Genomic DNA, 20,549 nt, shown 5'->3' on the forward strand with positions numbered 1-20,549 from the left:
GATCTGCTGATGTAGCTGGGAAAACAGACTAGAGCTCTGTCACACAAGTGCTTTCTCAGGTCCATTTTCTACCAGAAGGCCAAATAAGTTTAGTACATTCAGTGGTTCCCTCCCCTTATATTTGGTGAAAATGTATGAGCATTATTGAATTATTACTTATATAGAGAGATATAATATAGCATTATTCTTTTCTTTACTTTTTTTCTGGTGCACAGCTTTCCAAAATGATTCCAGGGGGGTCTCACAGAGGCTGACTCTCCCAAAGCCCTCTCTGAATGAGCAGGGGAAAAGGCAGGTTCCTTTGTGGGGCATTTGAGAGCCAGAGCCTACCACAGCTGCACCAAAATGCTCTCGTGAATAATTCCTCTCTCGCTCAGCTCCAGGCTGGACCCAGGAATGCTGCGGGCATTTGAACCCTTCCGTCAGGCTACTATCCCATGCACTGTTGGTGTATGCATGCATGTTATTGCAAAAGCAAATCACACTTTAATGACAAATGTTTCAAAAACAAAGCTATAAATTATTTACCTCAGTTATTAACTTCAAGTTAATTGTTTAGTTTGTTTCCTTCCACACATTAAATGAATTGGTTAGGTTGTTCCCTCCCACACACCCCACCCTCATTAACTTATTCTTGAGGGGAATGCATTTGTGGAGCCATGCTCTTTTCACAAGGTTGAGGCTAAAAATAACTTTAGAAACTAATTCGAGCTAATACTTAATTTAAAATCCAGTTTGCCAGCCTAGCACAGACTATAACTGATCTCTGAGCCTGGTTTCTTTATTTGTAACAATAACCATGACCAGTCCTTTTAGCGTTGATTATTTCTGTATTTCCTATACTCTACTTAAAATATATACGTACACATCACACATGCACACACATGCATATGTATTCCTGAGCCTAAGGAAACCCCCAAATTACACACAAAATTTATTTTCTCTGTGTGGCCTGGACTGCCTTTTGGGCACCAGGTAAACTTACTTTCTCTCATACATGCATGTGTACACTGTGGAGACAGGCAGCATCAGCCCGGGTTTGTTGTTTGGTTTGGTTGGTGGTTTTTTGAGAGACCATCTTATCAGACATTTCAATTATGTTGTCTAAGGACTGAACTGTTTCTCCCAGGTTCTTTTTGTCAGTGATCAGCAAATAAGATGCTTCAAAATGTCTGAACTCTCATGGGTCAAATCCTTTTTTCGTTTAATTAAATATGAGTTTTGTCACTCATTTTAAAGCCAAGACTGTAGCACATAATAGATAATTACGCAATCCCTGGATGAAAGGGATGTTTTCTCCTTGCCCTAGATAATTAAGTCCAATGGACAATCTTTGCATTCCCATCACTAGTTGTTTTTTTTTAATTGGTCTTGAGATGACTGTGTCCTGAGCTCTGAGGGTTGAAAACCTTTAAAAAGGAGATTTTCAGCCTGTAGCTTATGAGTCTGCGGGGCAGCAACAGGAAGCAAATGTATTGTCAGTAGGCTCAGGAACTGCACGGGGATACATATGTCTGCTGAAAAAAATGCAGCAGTCCACATCAAAACCTAGATGGAAGGGCACTGATATTGCTAATGTTAGGCTATCTGTGGGAAAGGTTTTGGTCTCAGAAAAATACTTAGATTTGTGGAGGAATTCTTTGCTCTTCTGGTTTCAGCACTTTTCTGTCTGAAACCCACTTCTCATTTCTATGGTGCTAGGCATAATTTATTAAAAAGCATACTTCTTTTTGCTTTCAAGACGTGTCATTTAATAATGCTGCATTATCTCTGTCCAATAGTACAGAACAGGACATTTCCCTTTGTGGAAACTAGTTGCTATTTTAACTAGACATTATTCTGTCCACTTGTACGCCTGCTCCTTTCCTTCCTTTTGGTCCTTCTAGGTCTCTTCTCACATGGGAAAGTTCCCTTGACCCTGGTTGTCAAATTTTGTGAAATTTTTCATCTATTGGTTTCTAGTTTTGGTATAGTTTTATCACTTATAACACTAACTGAAATGACAGCAAGATATTTTCATCATTATTTTCTCCCTATCCTTCACAGACTTTTTTTCTGAACACTTCTGCCCAAGCAACCATCGATCGTCCACACAGGCACCCAGGTTAGTAAGGTTCCCTTATCATCAAGCAATGCATGGGAACATTTCTGCAACATCATTTCTCTACAGTTTTCTACTGACTTTCTTCATTGTTGCATTGTCTATTTGGAATGAAGTTTGTTCCTATTTTCCTTTAGCTTTGTTTAGCTTTATCAGTTTTGTCTTATCTGCCAAATTGAGAAATTCACTTCTCATTTTTTGTATGTGTATGTATAGACACACACAAACGTGTGTGTGTGTTATTCTACTATTTTTTAATTTTACTGTTTAAATAATTTTCAGTCAGTGGTAGAATTTTGCCCTTTCAACCATGATTGTTCAGCTCATTTAATAATCTCTAGTAAGAATCCTTCTGCAAGGTCACATAAGCTTTGTCTGTTATTTTGCTGAAAGAGTCGAAGAATGCTAGTGAACTTGAGAGGTATCATATCTCTTTTCATGTTGTGCTTGCAAGTCCTCTAATTCTTTAACAATCATATCAACTATTTTGCTTGGTACTGATTTCTACAATAAGTAGATGCCATTATAGATACAACCACTGCACTACATGAACCAGAACTGTTTGTAGTCTAACTCCTTCCAAAAGGATTTCTACGTGTTTTCTACAGACAGAATTAAAACTGCCATACTTACCTCAATTGAAAAGATATTGCAGCCTTTATGATCACAAGAAGGAGACAAACCAGAGCAATTTAAACGTTTACACATTCGTTTTTCCCCAAGATGCTAAATGCTGTCTGGTTTAAATTAGTTTATCTGGCAATGGTATAACATAGCTGAGTGTTTTTGGGGTTCCTGGGGTGCACAGTTCAGGCTCAGCACCCTTAACCATTGCTAACATTTTTGTCATCTAATGTACCAACAATGAGCAGCTTTTATTTTACACACACATCCAATTGATCTCTTCAGATCTAATATCTCAAATTGTATTATTAGCCAGGAACGGTCATGCCTTCCATGCCTTTTGTATCCTATATCTGGTTTACGCATAGATTTTTTTTATCTATTTCATTTAAGGGCTATGATTTTTTAATTGAAATTGTCAAATTACTGAAAGCCCTAATGAAGGTGAGGTTAATAGCAGAAGGTGCTTTATTCTGATATATATTATTCCTGCAGATTGGAACACACTACGTTTGCATCATGTCTACCTGCAGAGAGGGGGGCAGTTGCACCACAGTATTTAAGTATATCAGAAGGGTCAAACTTATACAAAAACCCTGCATCCTTTAGCTTCAGGGAACCACCTGGAGCTAAAAGAGCAGAAAGCAAATTTAAAGCATTTCAGTAAATGCATGCTAAAAACTAGCATTTAACACAAATTTATTTGTTAATGGAATTTTAGCATTGTTGGAGGGGACGTGGTACTCGCTACAAAAGGCAGGAAATTTGGAGTTAGCACTCCCCTGTGCACCATCACCTCCTTTGCATGTGTGCCTTGGAACTGGTGCTCTGTTACACACAACGTGTTGTGGGTTTGGCTGCTCATAAGTTGTCTACGCAGTCTAGCTTCTGACACTTCCATCTGATGGTAGTGGCCTCCAAAGTATGGGTACTCTGCAGTGGCAAACACCACCGTGGGCAAGACTCCCAAACGCAGCTTCTAGGCCTCTCTGAGACAGGCTCGCCAGCACTGCTGGCTGCAAGCGCTCAGAGCCAAGGAGCTGGCAGCTGACATCTGCAGCTACCAGGGTCTTCTGCTTCGGAGCCTCTTTGCCATCGTTATTTCCTCCATATACGTCAACATCAGAAATGCAAGTATAAAAAATATCCCGCTAACTTAATGCTCTCATGGAGCTTGAAATTTGAAGGCTTCAAGAAAAAGGAAGTGATTGTGAGATTAATCATAAGAGCAGAACAGCGGATAACAGTCCGGGCTTTAACCACCACACCCCCCGCCCAGTGATTAAATACACAGGCAAAAGCTTATGTGTGGAGCAAACTCAGTGCAACTCCAGGGGATTAAAGGCAGGTATCTGAGGACAAAACCTGGCTTGCTGTTTGGCTGGGACAGGGATTTGGAAACCCCATCCACCACCACATCCACGAAAAATCAAAGGACAGCAAGCAGGAGACAAAGTTCTGTTCTTTTTGAAACAAAGAGCTGCCAAAATGTTCATGTCAGGCTTTTTTTTTTTTTTTTTTCTTTTCTTTTCCTTTGGGCAGGCAGAGCTGGGTTGCAGCCGAGCTGCTCACAGCCTCACCCGCACCCAGGGAACGCAACTTGCTGGGCCCAAAACAGAAAGTGCAAAGGCGTGCACATGTTTAGGGGAGCCCTCTAACAGTTTGTGCAGGGGGTTTCTTTAAGCATATCGACGATTTGGAGTTTTCGCTTCAGTGTGTCATTATGTTCTTTAATGAAACTACTGGCAATGAGGTAGTCTTCTTTTTTCTTTTTTTTTTTCCCCCAGTTTGGTTTGAATTTCTAAAAAGCATAATTTCAGCAATTTTTCTCTGTTCTTACACGCACACACAGAAATTGCTTTAGACAGGAAGAAATTGCTTTAGACAGGAAGAATTTTCTAAATCGAGTTAGACTTGAATCAAGTAAATGAAAAACCTATTTTTAAAAAGCACTGTGGTACTTTGCATTCTTAAAAAAATTCTTGTATTCCCAATTGTTTTTCAGTAAACTTTCATCGGTCTGTTTAAAGTTCTGCAAGTGTGAATATTCATATTTCAAACATCTGGCTTGCAAATCGAGCATTTCAGAAGTACTATATCCTCACTTACTACAGAATTGTCAGTAAAACTTCAGCAACAACCAACTCCTTTCCTCGCCAAGGACCATTTCTGCTTTACTCACACAAATAAGCTTTTTTTCCATTTACTGAAATGGGAGCAAAATCCATTCTGAGATAGTGGCCCCCTGGTTTAATCCATGACAAGGGACAAACAAATAGACCCTTTGAAATGAGTTTCATCTTTTGTGTCCCATTTGTTGTCTGAAGCAGGTGTCAATTGGATCTTTTCCTGTCTGTCTGTGGTTGAAAAGCACCATGTTGTAGTTAAACCCACTTGTAAATTGTAGCATTTTACAGACTAACTCCCCCAGGGATCTACTAAAAAGCTACTTGAGGTTCTTGAGGTTAAGTACCAGAAGTCAAAAAAGGGTTAATTTGCCCCCCCACCCCCCCTTCATTTCTCATTCTGTTTCAAGTTGTTTCTTGTTTAAAAAAGATCTCTCTATTGTCTCCATATACAGTAAAAACACTCTTCACACACAAGGGTCTGATCCTGCATGCACTGAAGTCCATTTATTTGTAAATCATTGAAAAGTATTTCTTTTTACAGTAGGCCCAGCCACAATTTTCCTATTTTCTTGAGCCAATAATCTTATCAACCACCTGCTTTAAGGCTGATGAGTGCTAGGGACAACCTCAGCTGTTTTTAACCTTGTGAAGAGGCAACTCTGGAACTAAACTGGCAAGAGGCTGGCCCAAACACCCTGCCATTTGACCAGACTGGTGGACTGTCCAGAAAAAAAGACACCACTAGTAGCTTCAATAGCAACAACAAGCTCCCACACCCCACGTTTTAAAAGAATGATATTATCTATAAGAAGATGCACAGGAAAGGTATAAATGATTATGTGATATAGGTGCATAAAATTAATTATTATAGCCGGTGTGATGGAAAGATAAAGGCTGAGCTTGATCAGATGGGGCTGTGTTGTTACTCAGTGGCACTTGCCCCTCTTTTGTTTCAGTGTTTCTAAAGCTTCCCATAGGATTTGTGTCAGGTTGCACCACCTCCTGAAGCCAATTCTGACTGTATGAAGATGTCATCAATAAATAGAGAAGAAAAATCCCAGTTGTTGATTAGCAGAAAATAACTGCCTCAGGCAGCAATGTGGAGCTCCAGGTAGTGCTTTTTCCATGCTGTTTTGTTTCAAATTTGCTGTTGTCTTCAGGGTACCAGAAGAGTGAAAATCTTCTACAGACAGGTCAGCTGCCTTGAATAAACACGTGCTTTGATCTTTAGCGATTTTCTGTCATGTGTACCCAAGTGTTGCACATTCAAACTCTTCTCCCTCCCTCCCTTTCTCACAAGTGCTGAGCACTGCTGTAAACCCACCACAGCCGGGTGAAGAGGAGCATCCAGCCAGCCCAGCCCTGTGTACCCGGTCAGTCACAGCACTTTCTCCAAAACCTCTGTCTCTGGCAGGACCAGGAGAGATGTTTGTGTGGTTTCCCCAGAACCTGGTGGCTGTGCTTTCTCCTCAGAACTCGCTGGCATGCTCCAGGCATCAGGTCTGCTGCAAAGGCTCTCTGGGCACCTTTCTGCAGCTTCTCTCTGTGCTCTGACCATCCCATCCAGATCCACTGGGACTTTACCATCCCACCATGGACAGTAGGTGAAGCTGTTGCTGTCCAAACTGGGCTTGAGAGAACCAGCAATGTGCACATTTGTTTGCCAGACAGTGTGCTTGAATTTGGGTAGCAGAGAACATTTTTCTTGGAATTAAATACTTTAGATGAGAGGCCCCGGATACTCTGTTTTCTTTCTCTGATGCTTTCTTTGACATAATATCATCCTCTTTAAAGGCACATTTCAAATTATTCCTGTCCTTTACTAGCTGGGACATTCCCCAGGGAGTCTATCACTATTGAGTGTTATGACTACCATTGTAGGTGCTAGGGTATGGCAAAAGTGGGCACCGGTATGTTAAAAGCTGCACCGAGGGAGGACACAAAAAACCAGCCTACACTTCAGCACTGGTGGAAGGAGCATCTAATCCAACTGCCCACCCTTAGTGCAGCAGAAATTAATCTGGGACCTCAGCAACTTAATAAAAAAAAAGTGAGCAAAGGGACACGTGCTAGTTTAAGTTATTTCCTTCACCTGCAGTAATAACTATGAGCCTATTCTCGCTGTTTCCTTAGAGCATGCCAAATGGCTGGGCAACAGAGGTGCCTTCACTGAGCGTGTTGTCACAGTCCCTACAGAAGCAAGATTTACTTCCTGTAAGAGCTTTTTTTCCCTACATCTCAGCAAATGTACATGTTTTAAAAGACTGTTGGAGATCCTTCAGACATCTCTGCAGGGAATACAGCATTTGTCATCGTGCTCAGATTTGGGTTACCACTGGGCTTCGGAGAAAGAGGTGAATGGCAGGGAAAAACCTGCCCTTGCTGTCCACGTTTCTGCACCTTTGTGGAATAAAGCCCCTCTGTAATGACAGGACTGTGGCATTTTTCCACTTGCTTCAGTACATGGTGCGGCGTATTTATCTGGAAGCATTCGCTGGAGATTCTGTTATGCAAGATAAAAGGACATTTATCACTAATACTACCTAGCTCCTAAAGCACTGGCTCAAAACTGAGCTGAGAAACCTCAGTGTAAATTCAGCACTCTAGTATTACAGGCATTTATGCAGGTTTCAAAACAAATGGTTTATTCATGCGGCACTGTTTTGACTTGACAAAGCACTGCACAAAGATGCTAGGAAATCCAGAGCATTGGCTATCAAATAGAGGAACCGATTTAGTAAGAACAATAAAATAAAGCCCCTATCCAGAAGGCATAACTAGACTACGGAGTTCCTTACCTGTGCCAGGGTAGCACGCACTAGCAGGAGTCTGAGTCACCTTGCACAGGCAGTGCTCCAGCGTTAAATCACCTAAGTGAAGCCAGGTGACACTTATCATCTGAGGCCATCGAGAAATGAGCTATATTTTCTTTACCTTCTCTGTGGGAACAAAAGCCTCCCTGCAACAGAGACAGCTAAGCTCTTTTTTTAGAAGACAGTCAGCCCATCATCTCACTCGCCATCACAGCATTTGCTGTGAAATCCTCCTTTCCTTTCCATGCTGCAGAGCTGTCCTTCAGCTACTCAGCTGGCTTTCTGATTCTTTTTGTTTAATTAAGTTCATGATCTCCAGAGTCGGGGGAGGGGTGTGTGTGTGTGTGTGTAAGATTCTTAGAAAAAAAAGCCAAATGCAAGCTGGTAATGTGATATTTTCTCTGCAGAAGTGAAGGGTTGAAAACCATAGGTGTGAAAGGTGTGAATTGCTCTGTTTATTTCTTTATTTTTTTCACAGTCAGAAAGGCTGCTTATCTGCTGAGCTGCTGAACATAGGATAAGATTTGTTAGAATGATCAGCCAGCTCAACCCTCAGGTCACACAACCCTTTACGGTGATTTACAACTTTTTGACCCATCAGCTGGACCAGGGCCACCTCCTCATTCTGCTCCTAGCTCCTACCAGACATGTTCGTGTAAAGCTCCTTCTCTGCAGTACCCACCGCCGCACAGACGGCTTGTGTAGGTACACACAGGGTGAGCTGCCACATTTTTCATTACTGTATGTAATAATTTAAATTTAATGATATATTTGGCTGAGCCAGTTTTAGGGATGAGCCAATTTAATGGCTCACTGCTGCCAAAACGTGGGGCTGCCTCCCTGCTCCAGGCCAAGGGGGCCAGCTCGGCCACATGGCTGGCACCGCAGCCAGAAAAACCACCAAGAAAGCACTCGCCTCAGCTGATGTGCTGCAACACACTGAACCAAGGTAACTCAATCAGGTGTCTGAGCCTTGACTCCATTTGTAGTACTTGTCTCAGCTAAACCAACCCAGGCACTTCTGCGGAGATAAAACTGTGTTCCAAGGAAAGGGGGTTGCTGGTTTCACTGTATTTCTCTAAAGAGGCAAAAATTGCCTTGTGGCAAGCTCTTATGAAAGTCAGCAGAATTTAGGCTCTTTGGGCACTTCTGAAAAATGTTTCCCGGCGTGCTGATGCCCACAGTCCCGTACTGCCACATCTTGGCAAATGCTACAGTGCAGTTGCATGCACATCATCAGTACAAAAATGTGCTGTGTATTGACAAGTGAAAATGTGGTGGAGTGTAAAATAAACAGAATTCGGTATTAAAAAGAAACAAATAACAGGCGGGAAACTGGGCTGGACTGTTTTCTCTGTTTCCATGTTCCATAATATAGACTACTCACTATACGTTTCCACTTTTGCTTCAAGTTTTAATAAAGTGGCCGCTACATTTCCAGTCTGTCACACAAGGTGCTGCAGAATTCAGAAATCTTGACCCAGTCTTTAGGCCCAGTTGGTGGCAAAACATGTAGATGGGAAGGAAGGCACCAGTCTAGGAGAAGCAGGAAAATGGAGAACTTTAAGCTAATCAGTTCTTTTTAAAAGAGGGTGGCTACTATTCAAGTTGTAATTCATTGGGATAAAGGAACCGTGCATCACAGAAAGACTTAGGTTGCCTGCAGGGGAAAGTTATTCTTTTTTTTTTCTTTTTTTTTTTTTTTAAGAGAAGACCCTTGTGTGTGCATTTGCAGCTTATAGCTAAGAGGTTGGAGCTAGAAGCTAATCAGCCATTCTGTCTCCTATCTGCTGATCTGCTGGCGTTGGGGGAAGGGGAATGTGGGCAAACAGGCATTAAATTCCACCGGCAGGCGACGGGAAGGTATTCCTTGATAAGCAGCATCCAAGATGATGAGCCGTAAAGCAAAGCCCCTGTGAGGAAGCAGGGGAAGAGACAGGGAAAGCTTTAGCCATCTGTCTCAACCCAGTCTTGCTCAATGCTTGTCAGAGCAGAGGTCACCACCAACAATAATAACCCTCAAGAAGCCAGACGTATGCTTTCCATTCACCAATAATCTACAAAGCGTCTTAGGGTGAAATCCTGGCTCCTCTGAAGTCAATGGGAGCTTTGCCAACGACTTCAGTGGAGCCAGGTTTTCATCTCAGATAATTTTAAAGCAACCCCTAGGCTTAAAGATAAAACAGCAGCATCCTGGGAGCGGGCGCAGGCAGGAGCGAGCTGAGGGCAGATGGGACTCTGCCAGCTATGGTCCTCTGAAAAGCTACTGGTCTTACAGATGGGGTGTCTCCACAGTCCTGGAGCAATACCAGGACTGACAATAAAGGGGTAAGCACCACGTCTTTTAACTGCTGGGACAACTGGGGTGCAGGACCCAAGTGAACCATGATGTTCTGACATAAAACCCAGTGGTCCTCCTACCTCTACATCCTCCTCATTTCTGAGATAACGCATATAAAGTGACTCGTGTTATGTTATGTTACGTTACGTTATGTTATATCATTCTTTATTTTCTTCTCTCTCCTCTCCTTATCCAGTAATTCTTCACACTGGCATTGAAGAATGTCACCTGGTGGCCCTCATCCAAAATGAGGATTTTTCACCCTTGACCAGGTACGATTGATGTGCTATTCATTTCGGCCACTAGGACCACCCAGAATCTGTAAAGTGCTGTGTCTCAGGCAATATTTTGTTTTTCAGGTCTCATAATACCAAGTGTACGTACCTGCACATTGATGTAGTGGGGTTGGCCCTAGACAGTGCAATGGACAGCACGTGGTGTGCTCAGCCATGATGGCCACAGCAGGAGACAGGAACACCACCAGCAGGACCTGCCAGCCAGGATATTGCAAATTCAGCCCTGGACACAGTTTCTTGGCCTTGAGCACTGAAGGTGGCACAGTGGCCATGGACAAATGTGTGGTTTTGTTGACAGGCTAGTGTAAGGGAGACCATGGAGCCCTTCATCTAGAAGCACCATGACTGGAACCAACAGACCCCTGAAACACCTCACCATGTGGTAGGGGCTGCAACATGGATACCACAACCCTCTTTTGAAACTGCAATGACGAACATAGGATCTGCAGGGCTCGAAAGAGGCAGGACATGAGGAGATGAGCTACCATGGCTTACTGACTCCTCACATATCAGCTGAGCTACGCTACCTGATCATGTACTGCACTTGTCGTGTCACAAATGCCACATCAAATGTGTGAATTTAACCCTGTTTTGAAGAGCGGCGCATTTCCCCTGGCACTGGCAAGAGGCTGGGAGTGCACATGAGCCGAGTCTGGAGGGAAGAGAAATGGAAGGTGAAAGCTGGGGGTAGAAGGGTGAGGTGTGAGCTGTGAACCTTCACAGGGAAGGAGCTATCAAAGGAGCACACACCTCCCTTACCCCAGCACCACCGTCAGACCCAGCTGCTGATTCACCTCCCTGCTGGGTGCCCATAACCACAGCCCAGGAGCAGCATCCCCCCCCAGGCTACCGATGGGTCTCCTGCCCCAGGCAAACCCTGACTTCATTTTCTAGGGACCAGATGGTAGCTGCTGGAGCAAGTGTTCACCCAGCCAGGAAAAGAGAGCTTTTCCCTTTGCTTTTAAGTCCATCTCCCCTAGTTGTGATTCAGCCGCCTGGATTCATCGGTGAAGTCATCTGCTGATTTAACAGTGTTTGTGAATTTAAATTGGCATCTACAGCGCACGCGTGCGCACACTTTTCTCTCCAGTCGCCCTCAGCGCAGCCACGCAGGCAGTATCACCATACCCAAGTGCCGCTTTTACGCTGACTTTTTCAAGTGGGAAGAGGCTTTGGTTTCTTGTCGCCATCCGCTCACTGCTAATAGTAGCATTGCTCTGTCCCTCGCTATCTTCGTACAACAGCTTAACGCATAAAACTTAACGTCCCACAAGGAAACACGCACCAGCACGGGCCCATCTCATCTGGATTAAAGATGTCTTTTGGTTCAGTCTCTTTCATAAGGCGAGGGAGAACTTACATTACCCAGAGCTCGGCGGCAGATCCATGTGTGTGTTTTTCACCAGGCTGTCACTTGGACTGTTTCGCATTACAAGCCTTCAGTCTCGCTCTGGCTGTCGATTTGTGCTATTAAGCTCTGAAATACAGAACTCACGTGCCAGGTTTCCATTTTTCTTCAACAGCCGGCATCCACCGACAGCCACTAGGTAGGGTCAGACTTTGGCAAACCTGGAGGACAGTTCTCCTGCCTCTTCACTGCCCACCTCCACAAGCCTGCCACCCTAACCGCTCCATGCCATGCCCTCTGCCGCTGGCGTGCCTGCGCAGGGGTGCAGCTGCCGGCCGCCCCGATCACAGCAATGGCGGCAGGAGGAGAGCCCAGGCCGAGCAGTGACATCTGAAGTACATCAGTGTTTTTATCTTCTCAGTATTTTGATTAGCCCAAGGGATGTTTGGGTTAAAAAAAAAAACAACACATTTTTTTAAAAACCACGTGATGGTCTCACAGGCAGTTACGGTTTTATGTAATATTGAACAGCTCTGTATGGTTTGCCGCGTAACCGAGAGCATCGGTGTGATACCGTGTATTTATCAATGAGTGGTTTCACGAGGCAGAGGGGTCGTACCTCGCTGTAACATGCTCGGGGCAGCCCATGAGAGTCCCTGTCCTGCCCGGTCATCAGCACCGATCGCTCCTACTGCAGTGCTAACGTGGAACATGTCTGCAGATTAAAAATCCTGAAATCTGAAGGTTTTGGTTTTGGGGCTTTTGGTCACATCTTGACAATACTCCAGTGCAATTATTTTACCCATATTCCTGCCTGATGGTTAATAATGTACAGTGGTTATTGCTGGAAGGGAAACCTATGTGACTGAAAGGGTACGAGGCATCATTTTGACTCATTTGTAACCACAGCCTTCAGGCACACCAAGCCCTCTGAGAAACCTCCCACAAGCTCCAACTCTCCTCGCACCCCGTATCTGCCAGCTTCCACGGGCAGAGGCTCCCACAAGGCACCCCAGCTCACCTTCCCGTCTGAGGACGTCGGCCTCAGACTGAAACCATTTTGGCTGGCAAACACTTTTCCCCCCGTTTGTCCATTTAGGCGTTCTGATACCAATTCAGTCTCCTGGCTGGCACACACCGGCACAGGCCCTGATCGCTTGTATCCTCATTTTTACATATAACGTTCCCAATTGTGGAAGAACGACGACAAAGATTCCAAAACTCCTGTTTCTTGTTAGGTGATTTTATTTATGTTTATTTGAGCTGTTACACTGAGCTGCATCTTCAGCATTTGGCTCCACCAGACTGGATGCAACGATACCGATTTACAGCAAGCGAGAATCCAGTCCCCATTTTCATTATTTTCAAAATCACGTTAATTTGAAATTTGGAGGCCTTCCATCTGAGAGAGAAAGTTTTTTTTCCATCGTACTTACGCAGCCAGCAACCAGGAGGATGGGAAACAGCGGTGAGGAGTGTAAGACCCCAGCGGCCCGAGCCGCCGGTGCCGCACAGCCCCGCCGCAGGGGACACGGCCACGGCAGCTCAGCGCGTCCCGGCGCAGCGGCGGCGCAAACCTCACGCAAGGTGCAGCCGGGAGCGCGCCGGGGCGCGGTGCCGCGGGAGGGTCCCGGGCAAACCGGGGCTAGCGGGGGGGCAGGTCGGCACAGGGAGGGGGGGAGCGGGGGTAGGGGGGGCAACGCTAGGCTGCGGCAGGAGCTGCGAAGAGGGAGAAGGGAAAGGAGGGGGGGGAGGACAGCAGAGGAGGGAGGCAGGGCGGTATAAAAGCATCCGGCACGCACCTCTCCCGACACAGAGCGAGGGGGCGAGAAAGTCAGTGTGGGAGCAGCAGCGGGAGCCGGGAGGAGAGCCCGCCGCTTGCAAACACGCACGCACGGTGGCAGGAGAGAGTGCGGCGCTGCCCCTGCCAGCCCTAGGGCCGCTGGAGGGAAGAGAGAGGAGAGATGGAGCCAGGTATCCAGCCCCGAGGGAGGGCAGGCAGCTGAAGCTTTCTGCTGCCCCTCGCGCCCCCGCCCCATTTCCCACGGCTGGGCCGGGGGGATAGAGAGGAGGAGGAGGAAGGGGGGTTGGGAGGAAGCAGCGATCTGCCCCTCTTCCCCCAAAAGGCACTCGCAGCCGCCCCGTCGAGGGCTGGGAGCCGGCGGGGGTCGCGGTGCGGCCCCGCCGCCGCACGTCCCCGCCGCGAGGGGCCGGGCAGGCCGGCCGGGGCGACGCTTCGACGGGCGTCCTGAGGGGAGGGGGGGAGCCGCGGGGCGGGCGAGGACACGGCGGGGGGGGGACGGGGGGGAGCTGGTCCAGGGGCCACCCCCATCCCCTCGCGAGGAGGGAGGCGATAGCCCCAAGCTCTCTCCTCCCCTCGGAGCGTCCCGGCTTCCCCGCCATGTGAGAGTCGTCCCCAGCCTCCCCCGCGCCTCTCCCGCCCTGCTCCCTCTCGCTCGCACACACGCTCCCGGCTATCCCCGTCCTCGCAGCGTCTCCCCGTCGGCAGCCGAGCCCCGCTGCTCTCCGCCGGCCCGCGGCTCCCCGAGGCGGCGGGGGCTCGGCCCGCCCGCTCCCTCCCTCCCTCCCTCCGACGGCCCACGGTGCCTCTGGGTTGCAGGGCTGCCCGCAGAGACGCCGCCGGCCCGCGGCCCCGTCGCGGCTACCTGCCGCCCCCCGCCGCAGCCGGGCAGCGCCGGGACTCTCGCCGCCGCCGCGGCGTCCCGCCCCGACGTGGCTCCGCCGTGGTGTGGCGGCCCCCGCTGCTGCTGCTGCTGCTGCCGCCGCTGCCCCGCGCCCGCCGCCCGCCCCGCCGACGCCGAGAGCGGCGCGGTCCCCGCCGCCCGTCCCGCGGCTGCCGCAGCCGGCCCTGGGGCCGGGGCCGCCCCGGCGGCGGCGGCGGCGGCGGCCCCGGCGGCGGCGGCCGCCGCGGCTCCTCCTCCTCCTCCGCCTCCTCCACGGCCGCCGCCGCCGCGGGGCCCTAAAGCCGCCCGGCTCAAGAGGATGGTGCGGCTGGCGGCCGAGCTGCTGCTGCTGCTGGGGCTGCTCCTGCTCACCTTGCACATCACCGTGCTGCGCGGCGGCGGCGAGCCCCACGCCCCCACGGGCGCCGGCAACCACAGCCAGCGGCAGGTGAGTGCCGCCCCGCCCCCCCGCCCGCGCGCGACCAACGGCCGCTCCCTCGCGCGCGGCCGACGGGCGCTCTCCGCCCGCGTTCCCCCCCCTCCCCGGGCCGGCGCGGCGGGCGGGGGCGGCCCGGCACCGGCACCGGGGGGACGGGGCTGGCCGCGCTGCCGGGAGCCGGCGCCCCGCACCTGCCGCCGGCCCCGAGGCACCATCGGGCGCCGCCGCCGGGGTTCCCCCCGCTGGCGGGGTTCCCTGCGCGCGGGGGCGGCCCTGCCCCCCGCTGAGGGGCCGCGCTGGGAGGCGCCGCGCGCAGGTGGCGGCCGCCATCGCCCCTGGTCCCGCTCGCACCTGGCGGCGCGGCCCGGGCACCGGCGGGCGGAGCGGTGTCGGGGCGCGGGGGAGCCGAACGCCTGGCTTGCCTGGGAAAGGGCCGGGAGGTGGGGACGCGCGCTCCCGAAACAGCCCGGAACCGTGGGGTGGCAGGTGCTTGTGGCCCGGCCAGGCCGTTCCAGTGCCATGAAACCATCAGTGAATTCTCTCCGGCAGAGGTAAAGGACTTTCTTGTTCCGCTGCCTTATTTTCGCAGGTGTTTCTTTTTCGTTCAGTATCACATCTTGCCATTAGTGTAAAATGGCTGGAGACAGTGGTAAAAGCTGCAGGATCATCAGAATCCCCAGGCAAGGGTTGTGAATCTCAGGGCAGCCGCATGTGCCCTGACCAACCTGTTTCCCCGTAGCCAAGTATTAAAGAAAAATCAACCACCAGATCTTACAAAGAACTGACAGAAAGTGTATAATTATTATCGCCGTAAATTTATGTAAACCCCTTTACCGTCTCAGAAAGACCCCGTAGCACCTGCAGAGCACCCTTCTATAAAGCGTGAGGAAAAATAAGGAGAGCGCAGGCTGTGAGGATCGCTGTCGGCCCGGGATCCCCAGCCGGTGGCCCACAAAGCGAAACCACTGGCTGCAGGAGGGGTCCCGGATCCGCAGGCTCCACAGCCCGGGCACAGACTGGAATCGGGTCCTCTTAACTCGGAAAACCTCCTGTTGAACTTGGTGGGAGTCCTGCTTGGCAGTGCTCGGCCGCGTGCTTTGGGTAAGGCCCCCGTGATGCTGTCTGTCTTTGAGCTGCAGTTTTATCACTGGCTTGACATTCCAGGATGTTTTCTTTAATATCTTCAAGATTTCTGGTAATAATGTTTTATAAATGATGCTTTCTTTCCTCATGGGCACTTGAAATGCCTTTAAAAATGATGTTCCTTGGAAAAGTAAATTTGGAGAGGTTTTTTATGAGGTGTTTGCTATCATTAGAATAACCCTGAATTTGCCTTTTCCTGACAGGCTTATAACATAATGAGGGAAACATCTGGGTAAGTGGGAACTCTGGGTGATGCCATTTCCCAGAGGCACTCTTTTTAGAGGACTGTTGTAAGGTTAGGGTGAAACAAGAGGAAAATCATCTTCAGATAATTATCTCAGAGCATTATCATTGTACTTGGCTGTCTGGTGAAAATCTGTTGATTGTTGACTTCAAGAATTTTTTTCTGTCCGGTGTTTTTTTTTTGCAGATAACTTAATAAAACTTTGTGCCTTTAAGCATCATGATAGCTTTTGCAGTTCGTGTTTTCATCGTGTTTTGCCATTTGTAGAATTGAAGTTTTTATATACTTCCCAACTGAATTGATTCTGCAGTTATGTATTTGACAGAGCGTGTCTGTACAAGACATTATGGGAGGAAAGTATATTGATTAGAGCAATCAGTTAAACAGATGGAAGTCTATCAGTTTTTTGGTTTTATAACTTTCATGGATTCTATTGCTAGCTGGAAAATACTGTAACCTGCTTTAGAAAAATTGTACTCTGGCAGGCAGATGCTTCCATTCAGAGCATCACAATATAGATCATGATGGCAAGTTTGCACTCCAGATTTTGGCATTTCTTGGGCTGTTATCGTGTCACATACTGAAGTGAAATGCAAAATCCTAGTGCATTGCATTCCCAGGTAAAGAATCAATGTGGAAAGCAAAACTGCACAAACCGAGATTTGCTGGTATAAGTAAATAGAAATCTCTCGTGTTGCTATCACTTATGCTGAAAAAAAACCCAAACTTCCCCCCCCCCCCCCCCCCCCCCCCCCCCCCCCCCCGTCTTCATAGGGCTATGGAGAGAAAAGATTGAGAAGTGATTAGGTCAGCGTTTCATCTGATGAAATTTCATTTGACAAAGTCTATCATTGTGGCAAATCCAGGACAGAGTAATCTTTGCAGCATCTGTTTGTAGATGTATTTTGACAAGGCAAATTTGTATAAAAACAAACTGCCTACTATGAAATGTAGGGTGTGGTATTTTAGGACTTAGGTGGTCTGTTTGCACAAATAAAGTAATCAGAATTTGGTCTTGTGTGACTGAAAGAAAATCTGAAGTGTTAATCTTAGTTAAAACAAAATCCAAACCCCAAAAACTTAGCACATCCTTGAGCCTTTTTACATAAAACGATCCAGGAGGAATCCTTAGGGATCTTAAAATGTTGTTGGAGACTTAAACAGTCTAAAATAGTGACTTGTATTTTATTTGAAGTCCGATTAAGGGAGGAAGAGCTTCTCTTTCTCCCACCCCTTGGTCCTTCAAATGGAGGAAGGATTTGGGATGATAGGTTTTGATTTCTTTTGGTCTTTCAGTATGTTAACCCTGCAATTAGTAAGGCTGATAGATGGAGAAAAATCCAGAAAAAGCTTCAGTCCTCAAACAAGTTATTTCTTCCTCCCTCTTAAGTTTACTTTTGGTGCGCTTCCCCGTACTGTGCACGTCGCTAGAGTTCCCAGATGTCTGTGATTGTGTTGTGCCGCTGTGACTGGCAGTAGTGGAGCAGCAGTGAGGGGAAAAATCCTGAGGTACTTGGCTGGTCCTCTTCGGGATGGGTGAAATACAGGCACAACTTCCTTGGTTCACTGCTGCAGAAATAGGCACTGGAGCGCTGCATTGCTGCAGCTTCATGCTGCTGTTACGACTGGTTTGCAGTAGTGTAAACTTAACGCAAAGTGGGAAGTCCAGATTGGAGTTGTAAAATACCTTGCAGTTTTGAGTTATAGGAGGGAATTGGTCGTTTGTTTCTCAATCGGATTTTATTCCCTTTTTCCATCCCTTAAAAAAAAAAAAAGAAAAAAAAAAAAAAGGAGACTTGAGGAGGGGGAAGATTTTTGTTTTGTTCTGGTGAGAACTTTATTAGGTATAATTTAATTAACATCCAGAAACTATTGTGGAGTATACTTAGGAAAAAAAACGTTTGCTTCTGAATAAAAGCCAATGAAGCTATACTCAGAGATGGAAAAGTGCTCCTTGGGTACGTTTTTTGTCATTTTACATAGTTCTATGAAGGGAAGGCTTGAACATAAATTTTGAAAGATGTTTATAAATACTTTACGATGCTCTAAAATCTGTGTTTTGATTCCGAGAGAAAATATTTCATCAAGAAGTTTATTCCCATCACTTCTAATTTTTCCATAGCAGGCCTTGCACACCAAGAAAAACAGTGCTCCGACACCAAGAAAAATGACCTTGTAAAATGTAGTAACAGAGCCACCAACAATATATGCCATAGCACATGAAGTCAGATTCTCCACTGCGGGTACTTGCAGCAGTATTACATTAGCATGAAACTCAGTAGTTGTGCGTAGAGCTGGAGCCATATAAGAGAACGTAATTCGAAAAGAAGCACAATGCTGTAAACAGCTTTTTTACTTTTAATCTCCTTGCTCCTGTCCTTGCCCCCCTCCTCAATAAGCATGCAAGCAATTAGAGTGTGTCAGAAATGTTCTCTGAGCCCTAGCAGAAGAAACACATTCTGCTTATAAACAGTTGCACAAGAGTTGCTCTCCAAGCCGCGTGAGGAGTCCTTTACAGGGCTCAGCTCTGAACTTTCTCCTGAGGCCCACAGCTCAACACGAGGAGCAGTTTGGAAACAGTGTGCTGTCTGTTACCTTTGCTGGGGTGCTTTTCAGCATTTTTAAGGTTTGTGTTTTCCTGCTGCCCCTTATACTGGATTCAAGCAAGTTGCAAAATGATCTCCAGGCTGATAACAGTGGCATGTATCGGCTTTCTGGCTTTCTCAGTTTAAGTAGGGACGCAAGCTGTTTACTTTGTGGGAGAGTTTTAGACTGAGTTTTTTTAGAGCTTACTTGAGCTCTGGAGCTCTACATTTGGTTAGTTCTAATAGGAACCGATCGTATAAATAATCTTTGAAAAACTGTTGGTTCAATGTTTTGTGTTCATGTTTTCCAGACTGTCCTTAGCCTGTGTAAGACACCACTAAGTAGATGTACATCTTATGTTTAATACGAGCACTAAATCCTTCTCTGCCTTAAGAGCAGTTTATACATATACAAATAACTTTCAGAGCAGGTGGCTTCTGACTGAAGCAGGCTGATTCTCTGAAAACCAAAATCTCTTTTGGTGCACTTGTTACTCATCACAGAGGATGTTGTTTCGTGCTTTTTGACAGTGATAGTAAAACCTTCCTGTTCTTAGCAGGCTTTGCTGTATAGATTCTTAGCTAAAGCTCACCCTTACCATTAGCATATGTTCTTCCAGTTATGCACTGAGCTTTATGAATGACTTAGACCATGTGCAGTTCATTCTCTCATCTCCCAGGGGAAGAGAATTATGTATGCTCTTTAGTGGTTTTGCTAGTGGGCTGTGGCTTGTTCAGGATCTAGAGGGAAGGAAGGGTGATTAGCTTTACGTGTGCTGCCGCTGTGTGCATGGAAGCAAGGGATAAATGGGAAACGAGGGTGAAGGACTGAGACTATTGCTCTGGGTGGAGGACCGTTTGCTGTTGTCTGCAGCTCCCAGGAGGCATTCTTCCACCTTCCAAACCTGGCTCCAGGAAAACTCCAGAAAGCATTAGTTAAGCTTTTCTTTTACCTATCACTTAATTTCCTAGCAAACTGAAGCATCCCCAGTGGAAAAGAACAACCACACCTTCAGGGTAGGATGCGGCAAGCTTTTTCGTATCTAGGACTATTGCAGTAATTTAGAACAGGAATCCAGGAGTGCTGTATTTGGTTACGGCTGCAAGGAGGTACGGTATGTACTGCATGGCAGGTACGAATGTAACTTCCTGCATTAGTTCTGACCAAGATGTTTGGATGCGACATATTTTGTTGAACTTCTTTGCAGCCCAACAGCTAACAATTACAGTACTGCTCATCTTGAATCACCACTGATAAATACTTGGCGTTAAATCCCAGGCTTCCTCTCAATTTTGTCTCTGTAGCTATTGCTTGGAATATCATTTTCCTAGTGCTTTATACAGAAGAGTCTGTTGGAGTTCTTTTATTTCTGTTTTGAGCAAGATTTAGGATCATTTCCCAGCTCTTTATAGCATTGGGGTATTTGTATGAAAAAAACAGAGTGTATGTAGTTCTACATTTATTCTGGGCCATCATGGTGTCTTTATGTCCATTCCCATACAGAATGGACACAAACCACAGTGACTATGACGGGACAGGGGTCCCACAGATATTCCTGGTTTTGGCTTTCTCTTCTGCCAGTCCATCCTTACCTGTGCTCTGGGGCTGTGTGTTGGGGGAGAGTGGTTAAAGGGAAGCCTGCTAACATGGGGTTCTGAGCCCCGTGGTGGTATGCTGGCTGACCCGTGGCACTGAAAGGAGCGGTAGGTTTGAGTCTGGTTCCTGGGAAGCTGTAATGGTCACCCTTGGTGACAATGAGAGTAGAGAGAAAAGGCATGGGTGTGCACAGAGGTTTTGGAAG

The 20,549-nt window shown here is 47.2% G+C and overlaps 1 protein-coding gene and 1 long non-coding RNA gene across 3 annotated transcripts in view; both read left to right on the forward strand.

Annotated features, from left to right (window-relative positions):
* The first annotated feature begins 4,263 nt into the window (after positions 1–4,263).
* LOC114017655 (uncharacterized) lies at positions 4,264–12,395 on the forward strand. Of its 2 annotated transcripts, XR_008735035.1 has the most exons (4): positions 4,264–7,068; positions 8,146–8,383; positions 10,205–10,280; positions 10,603–12,395. It is a non-coding gene; the product is annotated as an uncharacterized LOC114017655 (long non-coding RNA). The 2 variants fall into 2 exon arrangements; XR_008735034.1 differs by having other exon boundaries at positions 4,264–8,383.
* A 316-nt stretch (positions 12,396–12,711) lies between these two features.
* ISM1 (isthmin 1) overlaps positions 12,712–20,549 on the forward strand; it is a 43,231-nt gene continuing 35,393 nt past the window's right edge. Inside the window, exons 1-2 of the mRNA XM_055726134.1 lie at positions 12,712–13,626; positions 14,273–14,784. Coding sequence (XP_055582109.1) covers positions 13,617–13,626; positions 14,273–14,784 — 522 coding nt within the window. The 5' untranslated portion in view covers positions 12,712–13,616. The remainder of the gene's footprint in view (positions 13,627–14,272; positions 14,785–20,549) is intronic.

Source organism: Falco cherrug, chromosome 13 (genome assembly GCF_023634085.1).
Source record: "Falco cherrug isolate bFalChe1 chromosome 13, bFalChe1.pri, whole genome shotgun sequence".
In the NCBI taxonomy this organism is placed as follows: Eukaryota; Metazoa; Chordata; class Aves; order Falconiformes; family Falconidae; genus Falco; species Falco cherrug.